The sequence below is a fragment of the Lepus europaeus genome, chromosome 9 (assembly GCF_033115175.1).
Source record: "Lepus europaeus isolate LE1 chromosome 9, mLepTim1.pri, whole genome shotgun sequence".
Taxonomy (NCBI): domain Eukaryota; kingdom Metazoa; phylum Chordata; class Mammalia; order Lagomorpha; family Leporidae; genus Lepus; species Lepus europaeus.
The window spans coordinates 14,875,536-14,903,127 of NC_084835.1; the positions used below are offsets into that span (position 1 = coordinate 14,875,536).

General features: G+C 58.6%; 1 protein-coding gene across 1 annotated transcript in view; it reads left to right on the plus strand.

Annotated features, from left to right (window-relative positions):
- The window catches only part of WNT7A (Wnt family member 7A), a 46,673-nt gene extending 24,328 nt beyond the window's left edge, over positions 1-22,345 (plus strand). Inside the window, exon 4 of the mRNA XM_062200099.1 lies at positions 21,866-22,345. Within this exon, the coding sequence (XP_062056083.1) occupies positions 21,866-22,345 (480 nt within the window). The remainder of the gene's footprint in view (positions 1-21,865) is intronic.
- The last annotated feature ends 5,247 nt before the right edge of the window (positions 22,346-27,592 follow it).

The window sequence follows — 27,592 nt, forward strand, 5'->3', positions numbered from 1 at the left end:
ATGCCCTGGGCTCCCAAGCTGTGATCCTTGCCCTCCCTGGTCCTTGGCATCCTGTGATTCTAGGGTGCAATCCAAGAATCTGGGGTCATCTGGATTGGGAGTTTGGAGACAGTGACCCCTCTGATCAGTCGAGGACTGTGGGTCATGGGGCACTGGTGGCCCTGGGTCAGGCCTTGGGCCATGAACTTCTACTTGGGAGGGGACCCTTTGAGTCAGAGGGGAGCTGGGCAGTGTGAGGAGGGGGCTTCTGCACACTGCCTCCCCCAGCAGGTGAGTGCATTCGGGGTGAGCCTGGATGAGGAGACGCCCAATGGAACATGTCCAGGAGGGCCGCATTTGGGCTGGAGACCTGGGCACCTCCTGTTGAGGGCGCTGGGCTTGCTCAGCCTGAAGGAGGGAGGGGGAGACATGCATCCACTCACCCTGCAGAGCCCCCTGTCCTAGGCGGTCACGACCTTCCCCTTGGCATCTCCGGAGCCCAGCCCTGTCACAGTGTAGGAGATGTCTGCTCCTGGCTTTGCTGCTTCCTGGCTGAGCGGCCTTGGGTGTGCTTCGTTGCCTCTCTGTGCCACAGTGGCTCCATCTGAAAACAGAACCCGTAATAGCTCCATGGAAAACTGTGAGGCCAAAATCATGGAAGGAATGCAAAGTGCAGGTGTCTGCGTGGTCCAGCAGGGCCCCCATAAGCCACCTGTGCTATTTACTATTAAAGGAATCACAAGCATACCAGATCAGAAGTCCAGGTCCTGGGGCCAGCACTGTGGTTCAGCGGGTTAAACCGCCACCTGAGATGCCAGCATCCCATACAGGAACCAGTTCACGTCCCAGCTGCTCCACTTCCCATTCAGCTCCCTGCTAATGGCCTGGGCAAAGGAGCAGAAGACATTCCAAATGTTTGGGCCCCTGCACCCATGTGGGAGACCTGGATTAAGCTCCTAGCTCCTGGCTTCAGTCTAGCCCAGTCCTGGATGGAAGATTTCTCTCTCTGTCTCTCCTCCCACTTTGTAACTCTTTCTAATAAAGAAATAAATCTTTTATTTAAAAAAAACCACCATTTTGTTTGAAAGGCAGAGTTATAGGGGTGGGGGTGAAACACAGAGAGAGATCTTCCATCGGCTGGTTCACTCCCCAAATGGCCACAATGACCTGGGCTGGGACAGACCAAAGCCAGGAGCCAGGAGTTTCTTCTGGGTCTCCCACATGGGTGCAGGGGCCCAAGCATTTGGGCCATCTTCTACTGCTTTCCCAGACACTTTAGCAGGGAGCTAGATTGGAAATGGAGTAGCCGGGACTTGAACCTGCTCCAATATGGGAATGCTGGCATTGCAAGTGGTGGCTTCACCTACTACACCACAATGCCAGCCCCCATAAATAAATCTTAAAAAAAAAAAAAAAAAAAAAAAAAAAGAAAGAAAGTCCAGGTCCTCAGCCGTCACTTCCAGGGCTTGGTAACCACATGTGGCTAGTGGCCGCCTTGGGGCAGTGCTGGACTTGTGGTGGTGGGCAGAGAGTCAGTGCTGGTGTTAATTCAAGGGGGCCCAGGAAGGTCTCTTCCACCCCATCTCCAGCCAGCCTGGGGGTCTCCAGTGCTGGCCATCTGGGGAGGAATTCCCAGTGTGGCTGCCATCGTCAGCCAGGGGCTCATTTGAAAATGACCTGGGGTGGGGAGGGGCAGTGTAGCTCCCAGGTGAGCTAAAGTCAGGGCTCAGTTACACGGCAGTCAGACCCAGTCAGAAGGCGCCCACTGCGGACAATTAGCGCCTTTGTCCTTGGGAGGGACCAGGAGTCCTGGGTGTTATCAAATCTGCCTGGCTCAGAGGAGGATGCCGGAGACAGCCAGGGCGGGGGCAGTAGTGGTCCTGGGGGGAAGAGGGGGAAGGGGGCAGCCTGGTGATTGGAGGAGCTGGCACAGGAGCCACAGCCATCCCTTTCTGTGACCTGGAACATGTGCGTGTGTTTTGAAGCCAAATGCAGGGGATTACGCCCCAGAAGGGCTCCTTGCTTGAGAAAGAGGCATCTGCAAACCGTCAGGGTGCACCTGAGATGCATCCCGATGGGGAAGGCTCAGCCACGAGTGCTGGCTGCACTCTAGAGGCCAGGCTCTGCTCGCTCACCATGGGTTAACCCATTTAATTCGTCCAGCATCCTGGGGAGGGGGAGGGTGGTCCTTGTCAATGCTACGTCACAGATAGGCAGCTGAGATGCAGGCAGGGGCTCAAGCAGCTGCCCGGGTTCCTGGGCATCCCTGGGGCTGTCCTGACTCCAGAGGCCCCCAGAGGATGGTGGCAGAGCCCCAGGCAGCAGTGCGCAGGGATGTGGTAGCACTCGGCCACTCCCTGCCTGGCACTCCGTGCCCTCCAGCATGTGCTGGGCCTCTGTAACCACACCGGGGAACGAGCGAGACACACATGTGGCTCAAAACCCCTGACTGTGTGACCCTGGGCAGGTGCCCCATCTGAGCTTAGGCGCCTCTTCGGGGAAGGGTGCTGAGAATCTGTACTCCTCTGCGCTGGGGTGCACGCCAGGAGAACTGATGCTCTGACACCCCTGCCCTGGGCTTAAGCGCAAAGGACAGCAGGGGTTGTGGGGTGAGCACAGCGGGAGCCTACAAGCCACAAGCAAAGTGTAATCCTAGTGTTCTTCTGAGGATCCTTGTGGCTCTCACACACGGTTGCCTCAATGTACAGGCCAGCACCTTTACAGAACCTGCACCCTTTCAGCCGGTTGTCAGCCCAGGCCAGCCACGTCCCTTCCCTGCCCTTCCCTGCCCTTCCCTGCCACCCACAGCCTCCTGAGCTGGCCGCCTCCAGTCTGTGCAAACACAGGTTAAATGCTGCTGCCCTCTGCTCTCAGCCCCAAGAGCGTGCTCCCTTTCCTCGGAGCAGAGGCCAAAATTCTTCACCGTGTGACCTGCGTGCCTGTGTCTCTCTCAGCTTACCTCTTGCTGACTCCCCTTCGCACATTCTGCTCCACCTACACCACGCTCACGCGAGCACACAGCACACGGAGGCCGGCCCTAACGCAGGCTCTGCCTGCTCACTGCCCACAGAGCTCTCCGCTCCCTCCCTCCCCTGCCCCGCCACATTCACCTCCTCAAAGCATCACCTTGGCAGGAGGCCTTTCCTGTCCACCCCGCCTGAAGCTACCCTGCTCTGTCTAGCACCTCCTGCCCCTTTCTCTGTCCTCTCGCTCCACAGCACATTCAGCCACCTGACAAGAGGCTGGGGGTTTGCCGCGGAGTCTCCGTGTGGCTGGGCAAAGTTACAGTGCCGCTGTAGGAGCCTCACTCAGCGGGAGCAGCACAGGCCCGGGCAGGGGCTCCCTCCCCAGCTTCCCACCTCCAGCCGGCGCCTCCCATCTGTGTGCCAATGGGGCAACAGTAAACAGATATTTTCCTTAGAACACCACTGCGGCTCTTGTGCTACTCGGGGCACCAGTCTACGCACTTAATGTACGCGTTCATTTATAAACCCCTCGCAAGACCCAGCAAGGCGAGTGCTATCCTTACTTCCTTTTACACAGAGTAAATAGCACAGAGAGGTCCCGCGACCCACTCCGGGTCACACAGTCATGAAGAGCCAGGCTGTGGATCTAGGGGCTGTACTGTCACTGTGCATTAATTCACTCAGTCATCAACTATCTCTAGAATATTTGTGTGTGGGTGTTGGGTGCAAGATTTTAGAATCCACCAATCACTGAAAACTGGTCCTACATACTCTAGTAGCAAGTGCTGAGCAGGCAAATAAGAGACAGAGATTCATTTAGCAAACATTCGCTGACACCAACTATGTGTCAGCTGTTTTAGCCTTGCAATCAGAGATAAATAAGACGTGATTTCCACTTTGAGGGGTTCACATTGAAGAGCAGAGGGGATAGGGGTGACTGATTGAGTGGGAACATGACAAGATGAAGTGGATTTGATAGAAGAAAGTTTAGAGAACTGCAGGACCCCATAATGTGAGGCCTAACCATCTGAGCATTGGTTGGATTGAGGGAGGGAGAGACAGCAATTTAGGGAAGTGGATTGATAGTATTTGGAAGGGTGGCTGGGTGAATGGTTACATGGCTGGCTGGCTGGCTGGCTGGCTGGATGGATAGGGGGATAGCAATTTAGGGAAGGAGTAGATAGTATTTGGAAGGGTGGCTGGGTGAATGGTTACATGGATGGCTGGATGGATGTCTGGATGTTGGATGGGTGAATGGATGCATGGATGGATGGAGGGATGGATACTGGATGTTGGATAGGTGGATGGGTGGATGGGCAGATGGCTGGCTGGGTGTTTGGATGTTGGTAGGGTGGATGGCTGGATGTTGGATGGTGGAGGGGTGGAGGGGTGGAGAGTCATTTGGAAGGATGAGTAGTTGAATGGAAGGTGAAAAGCTGAGCTCATTGCTGGAAAGTTGGACATTTTCCCAGTGAGATCACCAGACCGGCTGAAAGAAAGGGTTGGAAATCCATGTATTCATTCGTTCAACAAATATTTATTAAGCACCTATTTATGCATCCGGTACTGTTCCAGGCTCTAGGATTAGACATGGCCCTTGCCTTTATGGAGCTGACATTCCAGGGGAACGCAGATGACAAACAAATAATCGAATAGAGAGAGAGAGCATCCATTGTCAGAGGGTGATACATGGTGCGACGAAAAAGAAAGGAGGCAGAGAGGGCATGGGTCATAGGAGGGTGGCGACTTTTTTTTTTTTTTTTTTTTTTTGAGGGAGCAGGATAGGCCACTCTGAGAAGGTGAGGTCTGACTAGGAAGCGAGGCCGCTGGGGAGTCCCGTTTGAGTCAGAGGGAACGGCAAGTTCAAGTGCCCAGAGGCAAAGGGGCTGGAGGTGGCTCTCACCCAGTGAGCAGCGAGCAAGGGGAGGAGACGGGGGCCCAAAGCGGTGTGTTCATGAGTGAGGGCTGCAGGGGAACACAGGCCCAGCACCACTGGGCTCCAGGAAGGGTTCCAGTTGGGCTGTGCCCTGGAAGGCAGCACAGAACACTGAGCCTGGGGTGCTGTGCCCCTGCGAGGGCACCCCCTCCCGGAACCCCCTGGACGGGAGCCCAGCTGGGAGGCCGTCAGCATTTTCATTACAGCGCCCAGCTCTCAATGGTTTACAGCTGAAGCGTGAAACAGGCCCTGGGCACCCTGCACCCCTCTGAGTGATTTACTTGCTCACCAGTTCTATATTTAGTGCCAGCTGGTGCTTGTTGGCCAAGTTTGCAGAGAGAAAAAGGAGGGGGAATCGGCTAATTCGGGGGTTGTTACAAGCTCGAAGATCTGTTTCTCAATTGTTGAAGATGACTTCCCAGCCTTTAGAACGTTGCAGGTGCCCAGGCACCTCCTGGCCAGCCCTCTTCTCCTGCAAACCCGCGTGTGCTTCCGGGTGAAAGCACTGGGCAAAAAGGACACGCACAGCAAGAGTGCGCCAAAGGGGCAGAGACACCACGTCCTGAGCCTTCCTCCCGACACAGGCTGGGCTCGGAGCCATGCACTCCTGCTCCTGCTTCTGCCTGAAGCCAGGGCCGCCCATCAGCCCTCCAGCCCAGCATCCTGCAGGCTGCTCGAGCCAGCGTGGACACCTGTGCAGAGCGTGGACACGCAGTTTCCCACTCTGCATGCAGGTCAGGGGCAAGCCCTGAGAGTCCACATTCGCAGCCCAGATAACGGCCCCTGCTGCGGCGTGCTGTGGTCGGAACACATCTTCCCTAAGTTCATGTGTCAGGAACCTCATCCCCAAGTTCAAATGTTGATGGCAGCAGGAGCTGGGACCTCCGGGAAGTGATGAGGGTTACATGAAACCCTGAGGGTGAGGCAGTCCCACCATGGACTGCGTTAGTGGCTTCATAAGGAGGGGAGGCAAGACCCCAGCCCATGGGCCGCCCCTTGCCAGGTGTGGATGCAGCCAGAGGCTGCAGCTGGGGTTGGCCTTGTGCCCTGGGACTCGCCGGCTTCTAGAACCATGAGCTAGATTCGCCTCCATCCTTGCTAAGTCACTGTGGCTGTGGTTTTTGGCTAGAGCAACAGAAAACCAACTAAGACACTGGTCCTGGGACTGCTCCATAGAAACACGACAGGAGACACGTGAGCAAAATTACACGTTTACACGTGGGAGCCACATCAAAAAGGTAGAGAGATATTCGATATAAGCTCATGTTTCATTCGATCCGAGACAGCCAAAATATTGTGACCTCAATATGTAATCGATCTCTACACACCCAGCTCCCTGGCGTTCTGTCTTCCCCCGTAATCAGTCTTTGCAATCAGGTGTTGTACACTCAGAGCATGTCTCAGTTCAGACTTGCCCCACTTCACGTGCCCATGTTGCTGTGGCTCCCATTTTGGGTGGCACAGATCCAAAGCCAGCTTGAATACCTCCGGTGGCAGGGAGCTCACTCCCTTCTGGCAAGCCCACTCCATGCCTAAGGCTCTGCATTGGGAGTGGCCCCTGGAACCAGCAGGGCGAGTCCAGCCTCAGCCTCTGTGAACCCCGGGTGGTTGATGCTCTCAGGCCACGGCAGTTCAGGGACTCCGACCCCCTCCCCCCAAGCCCTGGGAGCCAGGCCCACACCTGCCGAGGCTCAGCTCAGGCTCGCAGCAGCCCAGAGATGGCGCCTGCTCTTCTCAACCCCTGCTCCTCTTGTTGGAGACCCAGGCCAGGAGCTAATGAGTGACACCCACAGGGTGAACTTAGACCTTGAAGTCGGGATGTGGAGGCCTCGACTCCCTCTGCTGACAGGTCCCCCAGGGGACCGGGTTTCAGGGAAACTTCCAGGCCCACTCTCACTCCTGCAGACACGGCAGGCTGCCCAGGTATCTGCTGAGCACCAGGGACAGTGGCAGGGTGGGGCTCCGAGAGCTCTCAGCTCTAGGTGGCACAGAAGCCCTGGGTCTTGGCTCCTGCAGCAGCTGCTGGTGGCTCTGCCACTGTGACCCCGACCTCTGTCCGGGGAGGCCCTGCCCAGTGCTCAGCTGGAGACTACCAAGGTGTCCCCCAGGTCGCCCAGTGGAGAACCCTGACTGCAGCAGGGGCCAGAAAAGGGCTGTCCCCGAGACATCTCTGTGTGTGGTCAGGCTGCTAGCAGGCAGCGTGCAACCTCAGCTCAGCACCACCCCCACCAGGACACCAGCACAGAATGGGATGGGTAGAGCCCCCCCGGAAGCTCCTGCTCTGGAGTGGGGCACCAAAGAGCTTCGTTGGCAGGTGGCGCCCCAGGCGGGGCCCTGCTGGGGTCTGGGCTGTTCAGCTACGGGCGGCCGAGGCCACTGAGGATGCTCAGCAAAGTCCCCGCTCCAGGCTCCTTCCTGCACGGTCCAGGCCTCCCACCCTCTGCCCTTCCCCTTGACCACCTATGGACTCAGGGAGTCTTCTGCCAGATCCTACCACCAGGCTTCCCTTACTCATTCATTCATTCATTCGATCATTCATTCATTCTTTCACTGGTTCACTCAGGTCTCCTGCAGTTGCTTGGTAAGCATCTCCTGCAAGCCTGGCCTCTTCCAGATGTCTCCCGAGCAAGACATCGGCGGGCCCTCTGGTTCTGGAGCCGCAGGCAGGCAAGCAGGGAGAGGGGCACAGGCCGGTCATCCTGCAGTGACCCGCATGGCTGGGAGGCTGTCAAGCAGGGTGGTGCGAGGGGGCGTGGGTCGGGGCAGAAAGGTGGCCAGTGAGGGGCGCTCTGGGTTGCTGAAGTGGAGCTGGGGAACAGGAAACAGGGTCACAGGCCAAGGGAAGAGCAGTGGCAGGGGTGCCAAGGTGGGAATGGGCATGGCATGGCCCGGAAATGCCTGACATTCGCAGGGGGTACTTGCAGGGCTGAGGGCAGCAGGAGGGGCTCCCTTGGCCTCTAAGTCTTGCCGTGTGTCCCCATCCATACTCTGCAGGGTGCTTGGTTCCAGGACCTCGCACATCCATCCAGGGCCCCTTCGGCTTGCCCCCCTTTCCCACTGCCATGGCACCACACTGCTCTCCTACTCCACCATCCCCCCACCTTGGTCTGTCCGGCTCAGCACTTCTGCCGCCAGTGGCAAACTCCTCCGCATCCTTCACAACCCACAGGACACCTCCCCTAGGAAGCCTTCAGGGTACACTCCCACTTGCCTCAGGGCAGTGCGCAGAGGCCCAGTCTGCCATAGGAAGCCTTGCTGCTCTGACTCCAGCAGAAACTGCCTGACCACCAGGAGGCAGGAGGTCCCTCTGCATGGCTTTGGAAAGGCGGTGTGGATACAAGAGGACCCTCCCCCACCCCCAAGCTCTGTTCCCCTGGCCGCACGTTACAGTCACCCAAAAAGCCTTTGAAAATTTCAAAGGCCGGGCCACACCTGAGCCCAGCAATCAGAACCTGCAGGGCAGGGGGTTGGGGAGGGGACGGGCAGTAGCAAACTCCGAAAGCCTCCGATTCTGCGGGCCACTCTGAGATAAAGCACAGGGCCAGGGAGACCCGTGGCCATGGGCTGTGCTGGGCTGAGGAAGTGACTGAGCCCACAGAGAATGGCAGCCTGGCCATGGCCATGGCCCTGGTGCTCCTAGCTCCCAGGGATGCTGGGCCAGCTGGGACCCAGGGCTGTCAGGGTTTTTACAGCATCCATCCAGTGGTGTCAGGGCACCCAGACTGCTGTAGAGACACCCCCACGAGCAGGGTGCAAACCTCAGCGCTGCCCCCGCCCCGTGCCCTGGCAGCCACTCATCACTTCCTGTCTGCAGGGACTTGCCTGTTCTAGATGTTTCCTAGGAGCAGAATCCTGTGCTGTGTGGCCTCTGGTGACCGGCTCCTTTTAGTCCTGGGACGTTTTCCGGGTTCATCCGTGCCCTGGCATGTTCTAGAACCCTGTTTCTTCTTACGTAGAACACTATCCCGCTGCACGCACAGACCACACTTCATAACATCAAAGTCACATGATATGGAGAGAAATCTCTAATAATGGAGCTTTCCCGAGATGCAGACAAAGGCTAGGATGGCGATCCAGGATACACACGCCCAGGCCGGGCCGGTCTCTGGCAGGGTCAGGATCAAGGTGGGTTAGGACAAGAAATCCAAGCACACTATGTTGACCACGGTTCAGTGGCACTTGCGGTGCTTGTGGGGGCCAAGCCCCGACTGGCAGAGGGCTCGGCTGCTCGGTAAAGGTGATCTCAAGGTCACAGTGAGCGTCAGGACTTGCTCAGAGGGAGCGAGGGGTTTCCCTGGCTTGGCTGTGTGGCAGCCACTGGAGCAGGTGTCCCTGGCCCCACACCTGCATCCTAGCGGGACGTGAAGCAGGGACTCCATTTTGCTGCAGGACCATCCACCCCCTGTCACTGCACGTTTGCGCTGCTTCACCTTGTGGCTGTTACGTTTCATGCTGCTGGGGACACCCAGGGACGAGTGTTGGCGTGGATGTGTTTCTTGCTGATAGCATGCTCAGCTGACCATGAACCACTGTCTCCAGGCTGGTCCCTGAAAGATCCCAGGTCTCTGGCCAGCAGAGTAGGAGACACCGGACAGACACAGGCCTGGACATGATGGGCAGCATGGGCCCGGCTGTGCCCTGACTTCTCTGGCTGTGCGTCTGCATGGGGTTTGCTAGGGCCACATAGGTGGCCAAGTGCCATGGACACAGGCTGGGCCCTTGTTGGCTGGGCGGGTGGTAGCCAATTCACCAGCACAGCTGGTCATGTGGAAGCGGGGACGTGCCTGTGAACATATGAGCACAGAGGGCTGTGGGTATGCCTGGGCCCCGCAGGCAGAGGAGGGGCCTGGGGGAGGTGTGAGCGTGCGCATGTGGGAGAGCGTGTGGTGCTGAGTATGCAAAGCCTGTGTGGGCCTTGCCTTGCCTAAGGGGCAAGGGTGATGCCAAACCCCAAGTTCCTCCCGGGAGCTTCCGTGAGTGGACACCGGCATTCAGGGACTCCTTCGTTCATCCACGCACTCTCTACTGTGGGCCCTGCCCCCGAGCCAGGCTGCAGGGCTGGCGGCAGGCAAGCAGAGACAGGCCCGGCCCCCTTGAGGCTTATGCTGTGCTTGGGACTGGGGGCAGCGGGACGAGGATGCCAACCTCCGACCTCTGACAACACTCGGGACCAGCGCTGTGCTGTAGCGGGTTGAGCCGCTGCCCCTGTCCCTGGCATCCCACTGAGATCTGCCCAAAGCCATTCTAGTTGTGGAGAGCCAGGGTGGAGAGCAGACAATGCTGATAACCACTGGGGCTGCTGAGGCAGGGGCTTGGCCCATGGGGTCCCTTGCACTGCTCTCTGCATTTCTGTCCAGCCATCCCTGGCTGCCTGTGCCCTCGCGCCCTCCACTCTGGTCACAACAGGTGGCTTATCATTCCTCCAACACACCAGCTGCTCCCTGCCCCAGGGCCTTTGCACTGCTGTCCCTCAGCCCACAGCCCCTTCTGTTCACTCCCTGCATTGCATACCGACGTGCCTCCCTCCGTTCTGGCCTCTGCACCATAGTAGCTCTCCAAAAGCACTTTCTGAACCCTGCCCTGCCCTTCCCGGCTCTGTTCCCTTGCACGCATCACTCCTGGACCTCAGGCTGCACACATCCCGTGTCTGGGGTTTTGCCTGTCCCCTGCTGTGTCCCCAGCACCTAGACGAGTGCCAGGGACACAGCTGGCCCTCAGTAAGTAGGTACTCAATGAATGATCAGAGCGGGAACAGAGGATCCAACTGGAGTGCAGAGGTGAGGGGTGACCCCTTGTGTTGGAAACAGGACCCCAGGGGGAGCAGGTGGCACCGGCAGAGGGAAGAGCCCAGCCAAGGCCTGGTGTGGACCGGGGCGCAGACCACCAGGGAGGTCAGAGGGTCGGCACTTCCTGGCCCGGCAGGCTCTCACTCAGCACACAGGGGTGTGTACTGGACGCCCTGTGAGGAGTTCCCTGGGGCGGCCATGCAGAGGACAGGCCAGAAGCCCGAGCAGATGCAAGATGTGAGGGGGAGGGAGGCTCAGCCCGGAGGAACCGGACACGAGGAGCAGGGAGGCACAGAGGGGCCAGAGGGCTGCCCAGCCCCTGCCTACCAGGACTCAGGCCCTCAAACATGAAGGCAGCCTGGACACGGCTGGGAGGGCGAGGCCTGCGCAGGAGCCAATCCTGAGTTCCCAAGCTGCTAGCTCAGGGGGGCTTTGTCGGCTCCGCCTCCAATACGGGTGTGGCCATGGGGAGGGCCCAGTTGGCAGGTGAGCAAAGCTGAGGCCCAGCCAGGGGCCTTTGGTCTCATGCTCGGGCTCCTTCTCCTGTACGCGGCGGGAGCAGGGGTGTGTGAGTGCAGGAGGAGCTGTGGCTGTGAGTGTGGCTGAAGGAACAGGTGCAGGTGTGTCCTGAGGGCGGGGCCATGGAGAGTGGGGGGCCTTGTGAGGGAGGGTGTGTGCACGTGGGGACCCAGAAGGAGGCGAGCCTGGGGGGAGGCGCTGTGGCCCACGGACAGAGGTCAGTTCACAGGGGGTCCCGGGAGCCTGGCCGCAGAGCCTCAGCTTTTAGCCCAGGATGCCAGGATCCACAGACAGTGCCTGAGCCGCCGTAACCTGGCAGACAGTTCCACAAGGCCCAGGTCTGGATAAGGAAATGTATCTCTCTCTGGGCCGGTTGCAGCCCCTCTTCCTGCAGCCCAGGGTGGCCTCTGCACCCCACTGTGTGGTCAGGGCTACCCAGCATGCCTTGTGGTGGCCCTCTCTGTGGAATGCAGCTTCCCCAGCAGCCCCACCTGGGTAAGACAGGAGTATTCACTTGTAGTCGGTGCATCCAGTATGACTTAAAGAATGTGACTAACAAGAAAATACTCTGAATATTTACCAGGGAGAGGGGGCTGTTTTTCCCCTTTCATCTGAGTTGCCCAGAGGAACACAGCTGCTGCCGTGAGCTGAGCCGCAGCTTACCGCTCGTGATGGACAGACGCTGGGAGCGGGGGACGGAGGAAGGGGGCAGGGGGAGAAGGAGAGGAGCAGCAAGAGGAGGAGGAATGGGGAGGAAGGGAGGCAGAGGAGCAGGAGGAGCAAGGGGAGGAAGAACAGAGGGAGGAAGGGCAGGGGAAGGAGGGGGAGAGAGGGAGGAGCAAGAACGGGGAAGGAGAAGGAAAGGGAGGGGAAGAATGGGGGAGGAAGTGGAGGGAGGATTAGGAGGAAGAGCTTGGGGAGGTGGAGAGGGAGGAGGGAGAGGAGTGAGAAGAGAGGAGGAGAGGAGGGGGGAAGAGAGAGGAGGGGGAGGGCCAGGGATGAGAGCAGGAGGAGCAGCAGAGGGAGGAAGAACCGGGCGGAGGCGGAGGGAGGATTAGGAGGAGTTGATGGGGGGAGGGGGATTCTGCCACGTCCTCCTGGAGGGCCCTCAGCCCCGCTGTCCTCCAGAATGCCTGCCCACAGGGTTCCCCCTGTCCGGCTCCAGGTCCTTGGAAAGGGCCCCACATGGGGACATGTGTGTGCGTCCAGGGGTTTCCTGGGCAGGGCTGGGCAGCTCCAGCTCTGAGGACATGGAGAGGACATGCAGGCAGAGAGAGAGGAGGCCCGCAGCCGTCCTGGGGCTGCACTGGTTCCACCGAGGCAGGGAAGCCTTGGGTGAGGCAGCTGCCCCCAGGCAGTTGGAGGGTCTCGGGGGCCCGCTGTGGGTCTGCTCCACAGGCAAGGCCACCCTTGCGTCCTGCTGTATCACAGGCCCCAGCATCACATCGCCTGGGGTCATGTTCGCGTTCTAACATCCTAACTGTGCCACCATGGCCGGCACCAGGACCCTCGGGCACCCGGCTTCCTCATCTCTGAGATGTGGTGACAGTGACTCTGCCTCGCCAGGTGGCTTCAGTGTTAAATTCTTGAAACAGCAGCAGGGGGCACAGCTCCCACCCTGCGGTGCTCACTCTGGCGGTGGGGGACGGGTGGACGGAGGCAGAGTCGGTCAGTGTTGAGGCCTGGGCTGGGACATGGCCGCCACTATGACCCCGAGACCACCACAGTGCCACACAGTGCCTTCTGTATCCAAACCATCACGGGCACGAGGCCCCGTGCCCAGTGCGGTGCCTCCACGCTTTCTGCCAGATGCTCCCACGCCCATGTGTGTTCCAATGGGCCCACTGAACAGGGAGACTAAGTGCTCCAGCCCTGCAGGGTGGCAGAGTCACAAGTGCAGGGGTGACTTAGGAGCCAGTGGCATTTGGGGAAACCCAAAAGGCATGCAGCAGCACTGGCAGTGGCGACAGAAGGGCCAGGACTGGAGAAAGTGCAGCCCAGGGAGAGGAGCCACGCGGCAGGCGCTGCCGCCACGGTGCCCTGCGGAAGGAAATCCAGATATGCCCTGTCCCTGTCCTCTGCCCTCCAGTCCGTGCCCGTCTCCCATGGGCTGTTCCTGCCCGGGCGCCCAGGGAAGGGGTGACCCAGTCAGCCTCCCAGGGCGGAGACGGGAGTGACAGCGAGGGCAGACACCAATCACACACTGAGGACGGGGCCGCGTGTTTTGCTGGGAGGGTGCAGGTATGCTGGGTCGGAAGTGAGAACTGTGGGCCACTGGGGTTGGAGACAGAGCCAGAGGACTCCGGGGCCATCTCCTGCCCTGAGGGCCCTCGGATCTGTGACAAACCGGAGCATCATCCCCGCGAGAGGAAGCTGCCCACCACACACCTGCTCCCACTTTCTGTGCAGGTCCCTGACCAGCCCCCACCTCCACCAGGCGATCGGCCAGGCTGGGCTCTGCTGGGGAAGGCTCAGGGACCCTTCTGCTGAGCACAGGGGACGCCAGCAGTGGCAGTGTAGACACCCTTCCGGATCTGGGGACGGGATGTTAGGACAGGAGGGCTTCCTGGAGGGGTCGGCCTGAGTGTGGGAGCAGGCAGGAGGGAGAACGAGGGCTGGAGCTTTGTCTGCAGGGTCCCACGGGGCACATGGGGCAAACCGTGACTCCCCGGTGTCTGCATCAGCTCCGGCCCTGGACTCTGGGACACGGCGCTGACTGCTCTCCGCCTCGGCCTTCCTTTGGCTTGCACAACCTTCTCAGCTCTCTGAGAGACGCCCCCAGCTGCTTCACTGAGGGGTGGGGGCTGAGGCCCAGAGAGGGAAAGGGACTTGCCTGCAGCCACACAGCGGTGCAGGGGCAGAATCAGGGCCTCCTCCCATGGCTCCTCTCCTGCACAAGGCTGCCGCCTCTGAGCCAGCGCCTCCCAGCTCAAGGAACAAAATGAGAACTCTCCCGGGTGGGAGCCTGGTGTGTGAGACACGCGGTGTCAAACCTTGCTGAGACATCCTCTCACTTCCTCTGCACCATTCTCTCTGACTGAAGACTCGCGCCTACTAATGGGCAAATCACCAACAACACATTCTGTGGCAAGGAACAGAACGTGGTTGGATGAGAGGCGTTTACATGTTGTTGCAAAATTAAGTCTGCGTGCAGTTTCTTTCAGAGGCCTGACAGTCAGTGTGTGGGCCCAGGCTGTTTCCACCCTTCCACTCTGCCATACTCTCACCCTGCTGGCCTCCTGTCTATTGGTCACAGGATGGCTGCCTAAGCTCCGGGAATCACACCATCACAGCATCCAGAGGCAGAAGTCACTCTTCCTCACATCTCTTTATCAGCTGTGTGGCCTGAGGCTGTAACGGACGAGCCCTGTTCCCAGCAGCTCTTTCTGCCACACCTTGGCATGGGGTGGCAGAGGTGGCATCCGAACCAGGGTTCCTGCCCTGCCTCTGCTACTGGCTCCTCTGCCTCAGGCTGCCTTCCCGCACTACACACTCTGCCCTGGGCAGACTGACGCGCGTGGCCCGGCTCAGTGCTCATCACTCAAGGTGCACCTGCTCCACACCCAGCCCTCCCTGCAACAGGAGCAGGATGGCCAACCTCAGAGGGGATCGGGGAGGGAGCAGCAGATGTGCAGCTAAGCTAGAGCCCCAACCTCCAGCCCTCAAGGGCCTGGCCTCCCCCGAGACCTCTTTCATAAGGAACTGGTCCCCAGCTCTCCACAAATGCCCCTTGCTGTTTGGGGCTTAAACCTCCTCACTGAGGGACCACCCTACGCTTCACCAACGTCGCTCCTCCCACACACGAACCGATTTCTGGGCTGCACTACACTGTCAGGGACACAGACTCAACTCAGGCGGCTTAGGAACAAAGGGAATTCAAGCATCCTCCGGACCAAGCGGTCCTGTGGTCATGAATTCAGATCCAGGTTCATCCAGTGTCAGGAACCCACAGCGCACTCCCCTCCCCTCTCCTCTCACTCAGCTGTTTGCTTCCCAGGAGCCCGTTCCCCAGCTCTGAGTCCTGCGTCGCCTCCTGCTGCTGTCTGGGGAGAATGAGGCAGCGGCTCTCCTCTCTGTCCCCACAGAATGCCCAGGGCTAGCTCTGAGGGGCTCGGGCCAGCCTGAGTCACCCCCTTGTCCCTGGCAATGACTGGTGCCATCTGGGGAGCTATAATGATGACCATTGGGAGTAGGGGCAAGGGCTAGAGGGCTGCTTCTGTGCCACACCTCACTGGGGAGAGAAGCTGTACCCAACTGCGGGCCACACTGAGCCACCTAGAAAGCAAGGGGGCAAGAGAAGGGTGCCAGGTGCGGAGGAGTCCGGGCTGGGCAGGGTGGGGCTCGGAAGGCCTGGTCCTGCTGGGCCCAGTGTGGTTGCCTGGGACCAGGAGGGCACTGCAGGAGCCCTCCTGGGCAGTGGGAAGCCCTCCCAAGTGTGCCTGGTACTCCAAGCATGTGGGCAAGACGGGTGGACACAGCTTTTGTTTTTAGAACGAGAGCCCCTGTGATGGCTGCCGTCCAGGGCTGCCCTGTGGCACCGACCGTGTGGGAGCCAGTGCCTCAAAACCCCTCTTCCCTCCAGGAAGTGGCCCCCACCAACACACACACCCCCTGGTTCTCCGGGCAGCCCTGAGGGGCTGAGACAGGCCCAGGAAGCTGCCTTTGATCGTATCTCCTCGGCATTAAGAATCAGGACTTTTCTGGAGCCAAGTTCCTCCGCAGACCCCTCCCAGGCCAGAGAACTTCACCTGGTGGATTCTGGGCTCCGGGCAGCACCTAGGATGTGGTTGCCACTTCCTGGAGCTCCATCAGAGAGAAATTGATTTCTCTCCCTCCAGGGCTGCAGGAAAACCTGCTGCTCCGTGCAGGGAAAGAGCTCAGGTGCAGCCCCACCTAACTGGGAACCGGAAATGCCTTCAGAAACCCCAGCTTCTCTCTCTCTCTCACTATCCACTCTGCCTGTCAAAAAAAAAAAAAAAAAAAAAAAAAAAAAGAAACCCCAGCTGCTGCTTGCACACACTCCGTGACAAGGAGCTCATCACCTCCCCAGCAGTCCCGCCAGCCCTAGTGAGCTTGGTGAGGAAGGCTGGCCTCTCCTGGAGCCCCGTGACTCCCCACATGGGTAGGATCCCAGTGCTGCGCTGTGCTCACCCTGTCCCCAGACAGACCTGCAGAGCCCACAGGGCTGTAGCCGGGGACTCCACCAACTTCCTTCCCTGAGCTGTTCCCCCTCGGTTAGTGCAGGACCTCCAGCTCCCTGGGCTGCTTGATCTGGCTCTGTCCAAACCTGGAGCACAGCCCAGTTCCAGAAACCCCACAGCAAGACCATCCCTAGTGTCTCAGTCAAGATGGCTTCAGGCTATTGACTGCTGCTGGCCTCTTGGCTCGTATCAAGCCCGTGCTCTAGAGCTTTCTACATTTCTCAGTCTCTCCCACCCTGTGCTTTTGCAACTATTGTTTTTAATAACAAATTGTAGGTGTTCCCCCTCTTGGGGCTGGGTTCAGCCTCCTGTTTTCATCAGGGCCAGGGCCTGAATGCTGCCTTATGCCGCACTCCCACACAGCCCTGTGGGTCCTGGAGGGGACTGGAGCCAGACTTCAGCAGCATAAGAAGACCCTTCTGCCATCCGGTCGCCCCTCTTCCTGGCCACCCACTGCGCCTGACACGTCCCCTTGTGCCCCGGCCCTCAGCAAGTGCGCTTCCTCCAGAGCGGTCCCTCTGTGGCTCATGCGTGACTGAGGGCCTCCTGTCCGTCAGAGGCCCGGGGGTCACCCGCAGACCCCGCAGAGCGGTCACCATCAAGTGCCACCAGTAAGCTTCCTCCCTTCTCTCCGCTGCCACCATATGGGCCCAGGGGTGGGCAGGGCTCCACCCAGGTCTCTGCTTCCGCTCAGACCTTCTCAGCTAATGCTCTCCCAGGGTACCCTGCACCAGTCGCTGCCCTTGGCCCAGTGGTAATTCCTGCAGAGGCCTACCTGGCCTGCTGGTCACCCTCACCCTGTGCCCTCCAGCCACGCTGCCGGGCCTTGGCGCATGCGCCTCCAGAGCATGGCTCATTCTAGTGTATCTTTCCTGACACCCAGCTCCCAGCCCTCTTGGGGGAGGCTTAAGCTCCACACAAGAGCACCTCCACCTGGTCCAATTTTTCTTTTGAACTCCCTCACATGCCACGGTACCCATCATTTTATAATTAGACTGGGGCTTGCTCATTCTTTGGCCAGGAAAAGGAAAGCTCTTGCGTGTGCATCCCATGGGGCCCTCCCTGGAGGCTGCCTTTCCTACTGACTCCTCACAAATTATCCGGAGATACTGTGCGCTCTCACAAGCACAGTCTCTTGAGACAGAGGTCTTCCATCTAGTGGTTCACTCCCCAGTGGTCACAATGGCCAGGGCTGGGCCAGGCTGAAGCCAGGAGTCTGGAACTCCGTCTAGGCCTCCCATGCTGAGGACAGGGGCCACCTGCTACTTCTTTCCCAAACACACTAACAGGGAGCAGCAGGGACTCAAAGTGGAGCAGCCAGGAATCGAATCGGTGCTCATATGGGACGCCAGCAATACAAGCAGCTGCTTCACCACAGCGCCATGGCCTTTGGTCTGTTCTCCTACCCAAATGCCTGGCCAGCGGGCCCCAGCTGGCAAGTCCAGAGCTACCTCACTCGCGGGAACAGCTGCAAGACATTCCAGTGGCTACGTCTGCTATCATTATTAAAACCAGTCTCCCTGGTGGCTCCATCCTTATGATGGTTCCGATCGTCTTTTCGTCACTGTGCAGGCCCGTGGCCCGCAGTGGAGTTGTCAGCTGACTGTGATGCGGACAAAGCCTAGTTCCGGCTAAGGAACTGGCAGGTGCAGTGCCAGGTGGTGGAAGAGGTGAGAGTAGCCACAGTGGAAGGATTGTGGGCCTGAAGCCAGGAGGACACGGCTGGTGCTCGGGCCTGCCACGGAGGAGTCACAGGTGTCCCCCGTGGCTGTGGCTGGGTGCTGTGGCCAGAGAATGTCAAAGGAGACGGCTGGCCAACATCCAATGAACAGCTGCAGAAAATGTGGCCAGTGCACAGCTTGGAAGGTCACTCGGCTGTGACAAGGAGGGAAACCCTGACCCCAGCCACAAAGTGGCCCGACCTTGACAGCGCTGTGCAGAGTGAGCAGAGCCACCCAGGCATGCTTCCACCTTCACGCGGGCCTAGGCCCCTGACGGCTACAGGAGGGCCGGGGGGACTGCCTGTGGGCGCAGGCTGCACGTGGGGCTGATGGCAAAGTTTCCAGGGTCCTGGTGGGGCTGGTTGCACAACTCCACGAGTGCCGTACAAAACAACCGCATCGTCCGTTTTACGCCAACAGCGTGCTGTGTGGCTTGTCTTGAGATAAAGCTGTTAAATCAGAGTTTGTGAATGAAACAGAACCAAGTTAGAGGAGCATGAAAGGGCTGGTGCAGCACCTTGGGGTTGGCCAGAGAGCGAGTGGGGAGCTGGGGCGGCTCACGTCCGGGAGCAGCGACAGTGAGGATGTCCCAGCAGGGACTGTGATCTCAGCTGGGCGAGCATAGCCATCCGGGGGTGTCCGGCGGGGAGACAGCAGGGGAAGAACTCCCAGAACTGTGCTGCTTCTGCCTTCTGATCTCCTGCCGTGAGCCATTCACCATGACCGTGCTGTGCCCCAGGCCCAACCCACCACCCCCGGGCATGCCTGTGTCCTGGAGCAAGCTCTGATGCCAACCCACAGGTTGGCCGTCTGCGGCAGGAGACAGGAGTGAGAAGAGACACCTGGAAGGGAGGCGGTACCCTCTGTGACCTTGGGCAGGACATTCAGAACAGACTCAGACGTATGGAGCACTGGCCAGGATATGGAGCACCTGGAACGCTCGCTCAGAGGGCTGTGTGGGTGTGGTGCAGGTCCGTGGGATGCACAGTGCAGTGACCAGGACCCCTACAGAAAATCACACTAACCCCGACTGAGCTCAGCAGCACCGTGTGGAGGGAAGCAATCAAGTCATAAACCATGTCCACAGAATGGTTTCACTTGCATCAAGTGCAAGGTCAGACAAAACTGGGTTGCACTGCTTAGGAGCCCAGCCACAGGTAGACAATAAATAAAAGTTAGGAACTGAGCCGGTGCTGTGGCGTAGCGGATAAAGCCACTGCCTGCAATGCCGGCATCCCATATGGGCACCAATTTGTATCCCAGCTGTTCCCTTTCCAGTCCAGCTCTCTGCTATGAGCTGGGAAAGCAGTAGAGGATGGCCCAGGTCCTTGGGCCCCTGCACCCGCATGGAAAACTCAGAAGAAGCTCTTGGCTCCTGGCTTCGGATCGGCGCAGCTCTGGCCTTTGCAGCCAAACAGGGAGTGAACCAGCAGATTGAAGACCTCTCTCTGTCTCCCTGCCCCTCCTCCTCTCTCAGTGTAACTCGGACTTTCAAATAAATAAATACATCTTTAAGGAAAAAAAAGTTAGGAACCCAGGAGCCCAGATCTCAGGTCTGGGGTGGATGGGCAGAGGGGCTGGAAGACCACTGGGGTGCTGTGGGGGTGCTGCCGAGGTTCTGTTCATAGGATTCATGCTCTATAACCATTCCCTTAAAATGAACATGGCATTCAGTGCTCCTATCTACACACAGACGCCACCCCACAGTTTATAAAAATGCCGCATGCATGTTGCCCCAAGCCCCTGAGAGATGCTCAGTGTCATCAGTCAGCAGGGAAACAGCAGAGGAGGCCCGAGATGCTGCGTACTTCACGGTCACCAGGATGGCTAGATCAAGACAGGCAGCCAGTGGCAAGTGCTGGTGATGACGTGCAGAAACGGGCATGCTCACTCGCCACTGGCAGCAAGGTGAGAGCGTGCAGCCACTTTGGATGACTCTGGTAGCTCCTCCACGTTCACATAGTTACCCTAGGACCCAGCAATCCCATCCCTCACTACTTACGCAAAATAACTGAAAACATACGCCCACACAAACAACTTTAGACCCATATTCCCAGCAACCTCATCCCAGATAGCCAGAAAGCAAAGCCCACCCGGATGTCCACCTCCTGGTGAGTGGAGAAACAATGTGATCTGCCCAGGAAATGCCACATTAACTGGGCCTAGGAAGAAATGAAGGGTTGACATGATATGCCATGGACTACCCTTGAAAATACCACATAGCAGTGTGACTCCTTCACAGGAAAAACCCAGTACAGGCAGGTCTGCAGGCACAGAGGAGAGGTGGGTGGGCAGTGGGGAGGTTTGGGGGGAGGGAGAGTGACTTCTCAAGGGGTCAGGTTTCTGTCCAAGGTGATGAAAATATCACAAAACTGATCATGGCGGCCCTATCTGTGGACCTAGTAATGGCACTGAAATGTATGTGTTACGTGGTTCTTTATAGGGTGTGTGGATTGTATCTTCATAAAGTTTTATTAAAAACAGGTGGTGGGGAGTCCCAGGGAAGTCTCAGAGGAAAAGTGACATGAGTCGGGGATTCTGAATGTTATCGTGGCCATAAGCCCAGGGCTGAAGGCTGGGCTTCTGGCTGCCACTGTTGCCCCAAGCAGCCTCCCACACGTGGCCTCCCTCTTCCCTGGTGGCCACTGATGGCCTGAGGCCATGGAGGCCGTGACTGGGCCCCCAGTCAGTTGACATCCTGGCTAATCCTGCCGACGCTGCATTTTGAGAGGTTCAGCGATTGCATTGTGACTGCGGTAAGCCGGGCACAATCACAGCTGCCCCAGCCTGGGCTGGTCACCCAGACGGGCACCCAGCCCTCTCCCCAGGGCAGGGGACAACAGCAGAGAAGTGAGGAACAGACACAGCTGCATTCTTTGCAGCCCACTCTCTTCACTTGAGGCCAGGCTGGCTCCCAGCCCTGAGCTGCCCAAGAGGAGGGCTTACAAGCCCCCTTTCCACCTGGGCCTCGGGGTCCAGGGACATGATCCTGTGCAACCTCCCCCTTGCCCGGCACCCAGTAGGTGCTCAGGGAATGCCTGCAGGTAATTCACCACCAGGGTGCATTCAAACTCCTCTAGGCCGATATGCCCCAGACCCGAGTAACTACTGCTCAGGGTCCCTGAGGCCCTGCAGGGCCGGCCAGGCGCCAAGCCTGCATCTCCAGTTGCGGGGGAGTCTGGGGCGCAGGCCAGAGCCATGGTGCAGGGAAGGGCAGCTGAGAGCATGGCGCAGCGGGCAGGGAAAGAGGTCAGTGCTGTCGTATCAGCGACTGCACTCTGGATCCTGGATTAAAGACTGGGCACAGAGGCTGCTGGCCTCTGCCGTGTTACCATCCTGTGACACAGTCCTGCTCCAGTGCCATAGGAAAATGAGAGGAAGAAGCCTGTGAGCCTGGGGCTGGGCTTCGGCACCGGGCAGCTCTCTTTCTGCCTTGTACCCTGATGGGCGTCTGGGGTCCACAACCCACCCAAGAGCACAGATCCCATGATGGGGGTGGAGGTCCCCTCACCTCCACCTCGGGGCCTGTACATGGCTCAGGACTGGGGCCACAGGGGCACCTGCTGTGTGTGAGCATGGGGGTGGTCAGGGATCACTCAGGGACTGGGGACGTAGCAGAGGAAGAGGTGGGTGAAGCCTCCTTCCAACACGCGTCCTGCGCTGGAGGCGGGATGGGGCGGGGCCTGGCAGGGGTGCTGCACTCACCGGCCCTGGTGTGCAGTGATGTGTGCTGTGTTCCTCCCGCCCACCCCTGCAGATCCTGGAGGAGAACATGAAGCTGGAGTGTAAGTGTCACGGCGTGTCGGGCTCGTGCACCACTAAGACCTGCTGGACCACGCTGCCCCAGTTCCGAGAGCTGGGCTACGTGCTCAAGGACAAGTACAACGAGGCCGTGCACGTGGAGCCGGTGCGCGCCAGCCGTAACAAGCGTCCCACCTTCCTGAAGATCAAGAAGCCACTGTCGTACCGCAAGCCCATGGACACGGACCTGGTGTACATCGAGAAGTCGCCCAACTACTGCGAGGAGGACCCGGTGACGGGCAGCGTGGGCACGCAGGGCCGTGCCTGCAACAAGACGGCCCCCCAGGCCAGCGGCTGCGACCTCATGTGCTGTGGCCGCGGCTACAACACCCACCAGTACGCCCGCGTGTGGCAGTGCAACTGTAAGTTCCACTGGTGCTGCTACGTCAAATGCAACACATGCAGCGAGCGCACTGAGATGTACACGTGCAAGTGAGCCTGCGACGGGCCGCGCGCCACCCTCCGGCTGTGAGCAAGACTGCTTTGGGGACTGCGCCGTTCCAGGCTGCAGGCTCCCCGGGAGGCCGCTGCCTCCATCTTCCTGGGGGAACCCCGGGAACGCTGAGTTTGTCTTTTTCTGCTGAGTGGGGCGGAGCTCTTCTCCTGGGTTTCTTGCGGATACCCGCGGAGAAGATCGCTCAGAGCCCTCGACGATTCTGTTCCATATCCAATGCTGCTCCACCCTCCCCCAGACACCGCCCAGGTCCCTCCGTGGCTAGAGTTGAAGTCCTTCGCAGCAGGAACTCCGGACCCTCGGGCCTCATCATGGCAATATTTAACAGTTTATTCTGATAAAAATAATATTAATTTATTTAATTAAAAAGAATTCTTCCACCTCGTCGGATCCGTTTTCTGCAGTCAAAGTGGACCGCGTGCTCTCCTGCCAGGCCGACTCTGTCACTAGGAACAGGAGCCAAGTAGAACTAAACACAGGCGTCTGGACGCAGCGGCTGCGGCGAGCTGGGTTTGCAGGTGCCCCCCTTCTTTTTATTCACCACTAGGCGATTAAGGACGAGAGCAGACATCCTGTACACGTGTACAGCTCTCCAGCCACGCGTGTTTCTGTTGTGCTGTTTGCTGCTACCTATCCAGAACTTTACGCTGGTCCAGACGTGGAGATGTTTGCTGTGAAAACGTTCCCCACCCTCTTCCCTCCCCGGTTTAGACTTCAGCATTAGAAAAATCCAGTTTGGAATACAGAGTTGGGGGGGGGGGGGGGAGAAGGGAAGAGAGAGGGAGAGAAGGAGAGAGGGAGAGAGGGAGTGAGAGAGGACGAAGAGAGAAAGAGAAAGGGAATGCTAGATTCCCAGCAGTGTCTATCTTTTGGAAAGTGAGCCACTGGATAAGAGACTATTTTGTAAGAGGCTATTTTTATATGGATATTTTATTTATAATGAGTCGGCCTGCGTCACCCCACAGCCTGTGCCTCCTCTTAGCTCAGCCTCACTCTGGGGCAAGGATGGGTGAGGCTGGGTGAGAGCTCAGGCCCTCCACCTCCCTCCCACACCGGGTCCTGCTTGCCAAGGAACCCCCGGGTACTGGGGCTGAGCCATCTCGGGGGTTAATGGAACAAGAACTTAAATCCCTGGCCTCAGCCTGTTCTGGCCCCTGTTAGGGGAGGGTCATGAGGGCTGACCCCGGGGAGGGGTGGCCATAGTGAGCGAGTCCTGCCCTGAGCATTGTGTGCCGTCACCATCAGGCAGCAGCCAGCTCAGGGAGCCCTGGCCCCTCAGGGACACCCCCGCCATTGCCTGTGTGTCACTCGGGGTGAGGTGCAGTCCTCAGAAGGGCGCAGAGAAGCAGGTGCAGCAGGGGCTACAGCCCGCTGGCACTTCCTAGATGTCAACCCCAGGGCAGACCTGTAGGGAGAGGTGTGGGCGGGGCACCCTCTCCTCGGGGCCAGCCATGCCCAGTGCTTCTCACCAGGAAAGCTCTGCCCTAGAGGGCTTCGGGTGTTCTCCTGTGTCTGTCTGCATGTGTGTGTGCGTGTGTGTGTGTGTGTGTGTGTGTGAGTGTGAGAGAGACACCTTGGGGAATCCTGAGATGTTCCTGTGACTTCACACCTGGAAGCACTTTGGTGCTCCCACGTGTCCCCAGGTATCTGTTTATCCCTTTCCACGTGCCTGGGATGGAGCTGTGTGCCTGCCCCTCTGCTGCTTCCTGGGGGTCTTTGCTTGCAGGTGAGGCAGACAGCAGGCACCCTTCTGGTCATATTGAGCCACAAGAGATGGCCCCTCTGGATGTGTTCCCCCAGCCACTGGGGAATCTCAGAGACCTACGAGAGCACAGCCCCATGCTGCCATGTGCTGGGAGCCCCACCACCTCTGTCTAACTCCCTGCCGTCAGCGCCAGGCCTGGATCACAGCATGAACAAATAAAAATGGCTGGATGGTTGGTCGATTCCTTCCCTTGGATTTTTTTTTTTTTTACAGCTTTTGTCCTTATTTGGAAATCTGAATGAGTGGGCATGTGAGCAAAGGATGGGATGGACAGGTGTTGAGTAGGCTAGTAGGCAGATGGATGGGTGGGTGGATGGATGGATAGATGAGGAGTAGACTAGTGGATGGGTGGGTGGGTGGGTGGATGAGGAGTAGACTAGTGGATGGGTGGGTGGGTGGATGGGGTGGCTGGGTGGGTGGATGGGTGGATGGATGGATGGATGAGGAGTAGACTAGTGGATGGGTGGGTGGGTGGATGGGGTGGCTGGGTGGGTGGATGAGGAGTAGACTAGTGGATGGATGGATGGATGGGGTGGGTGGGTGGGTGGATGAGGAGTAGACTAGTGGATGGATGGATGGATGGATGGATGGGGTGGGTGGGTGGGTGGATGAGGAGTAGACTAGTGGATGGATGGATGGGGTGGATGGATGGATAGATGAGGAGTAGACTAGTGGATGGGTGGGTGGGTGGGTGGATGAGAAGTAGACTAGTGGATGGGTGGGTGGGTGGCTGGGGTGGCTGGGTGGGTGGATGGGTGGATGGATGGATGGATGAGGAGTAGACTAGTGGATGGGTGGGTGGGTGGGTGGGTGGATGAGGAGTAGACTAGTGGATGGATGGATGGATGGATGGATGGGGTGGGTGGGTGGGTGGATGGATGATGAGCAGGCTGGTAGGTGGACAGGCGGATGGATGGATGGATGAGGAGTAGCCTGGTAGATAGATGGGTGAATGAACAGATGGATGAGTGGGTGGGTGGATGAACAGGTGCAGGATAGACAGGCAGGTAAGTGGGTGGATGGACTGAGGAATGGATAGGTGAGAAGCTGGCTGGGCGGGCAGATGGATTCATGGATAGACAGATGAGTGGGTAGGCATTTGGGTAGGTGGGTTAGGAGTTAACACAGGAGCATCTGAGGGGAGGAAGCGTGTCACATTTCATCTTGGCTTTAGAAAACCTAGAATGTCCTCCTTGGGTAGTGGGCTTCCCATGCCTGCAGCCCCTCTGCTTCTGACTTCACTGGCACCTGGGAGTGGGGAGCTTCTGACCAGCCCCCTCCCCTATGACTGCTGGATGCTAAAGAAATAAAAACTGGCCTGAGAGAAGTCACCACTATGTCTTCCCTTACTGTCCAGCTGAGGAATGGGCCTGGCACACGGGCCACTGGAACTGTGAGAAGGGCCAGGTACCCTGGCAGCCTATCGCCTGGTCCCATAGCATACTGTGGTTCCCCTCCCTCTGGGTGCCCACCTGAGCAACACTCTAGGCCTCACGGTGATGCCACCTCCCTCCCAGCTGGGGCAGGGTCCTCCCAGTCATGATGCTGCAGCACTTTGAGTCACAAAGCAAGGGATGAAGGCTAAATCTCATGATTAGTTCTTATCATCACTATTCTCTCCACAATTACAGGCTTCTTCAAGCGTGGCTTATGGGAATAAATATTTGGCTCTAGGTGGGGCAAACATAACTCCCTTGAATTTATTCCTAACGCATCTTTTCAGCAAAAGGGTGCAATCTTAACAGGAAAACTCAAAAACATCAGAAAGGCCAGGACGATGGTGTTGAAAGCACAGGTGCCTGGGGTCAGTGGTGCAGGCGTCACTGTGGCCAGATCCGTTGAGTACTTCCTGGAAAGTTTAGAAAGCTTTCTAACACTAACCTTCTGCTTTGTCGGTGTGCTGACAAACACCTGCATGACCATGCAAAGCCCAGCAGCACACTGACCGAGGCTTTTGTGCCACTGGCCTGCAGCCTCTGACTTGGACCCAATCTCGGCCCAGAGATGGAGAAGCCAAGGCCCGGAGAGGGCCTGGGCTTTCCTGAAGGCCACGGAGCAAATCTGGCTGAGGGAAGTCAAAGCCAGGGACTCGAGGCTCTGGGTACAGCCTCTCAAGGGCACAGGGCACCCACCGAGGGAGCAAACTAAGCTGGTGCAGAGGGGAGCGTGGCAGTGATAAAGTTCCTACATGGCACACGCACACACCCACGCTCCAGACTTGAGTTCAAAGCCAGTTCAAGGCTCCACGGAACAGGATAAACTGGGTTCTGAACCACTCTGCTGGGGGTATCCTGGCCCAGGGAGGCCCTCAGCAGGACCTTAGTCAATAGAGTCCAGGAGTGAAGTTTTGCTGTCAGTCTCTTAGATGCCCTCACTGCCTGCCCACCTGCACCACTAACCCCACCCACAACACTTAACTCCACCCACTACCCACACCACTAACTCCACAGACTTGCCCAGTAACCCCCGCCACCTACACACTAAACCCCACCCACAACACTTAACTCCACCCCCCCACCCACACCACCCACACCACTAACGGACCTGCCCACTAACCCCAGCCACCTGCATCACTCATGGCTACCACATCATTTGCCTCCTCTCAGGTCTCCCTGCCTGTCCTCATGCCCCGTCAAGCTAGCCTCCAAGCTCAGGCCTGGCCAATCCATACCCTGTCTGCCACCAGCCATGGCTCCCCATTGCCCTGCTGACAAAATCTGAGCTCCTACCCACTCAGCCTGGCACCCGGCTGGCAGCCTTGGGCCCTGCAGTCTCAGCAGTGCCGTTGGTAAAGTAAGCACGGTGCCAGATAAGCTTCTCATCCCCAGCAGAGTTCCTGCGGTCCTCGTGGGCCCCTGTCCATCTTCATCCTTGCTGCTTCCTCCACCCGGAGCACTCACCTCCCTCCTCTCCACCTGACAAACGCTTGCCCCAGATGGAGCCTTCGTGTGCTGCAGGGGGCCTTGTCCTTCCTCATCCTCACCTGCTGCAATCAGAACCAGGACCCCTGATAGAGCCCCAGAACCAACGGGAAGACAGGGAGACAGAGGGACCTGCAGCTGTCAGCGACAGGCAGAGAACTGAGCCCATGCCCAGCCTGCAGTGCGCAGCAGTCAGCCAGCGCTGAGTCCCCAGCTCCGTCCCCAGGACTCAGCGCCCTCCAGCCATAAGCACAGTCCTGACCAGAGGCATCAGGCGAGTCCCTCCCCACGCGCATGGTGTGGACCGCACTTACCCAGGCCCAAACCCAAACCCAAACCCAATCCTGGGCTCTACGGGCCCACCGGTGGTTCCCAGGCCAAACGCTGCACTGCCTGTCCCCACAATGGATACCATGGGCATCCGTGGCAGCCTGGTATCTGAACACAGATGGGGCCCAGGAGAGCCGAGGCAGCAGGAAGCTCCCAGCTCCGCTGCAATCTTACGGGACCCCCATGGTAAACGCCTTCTGTAGCTGCCCTAGA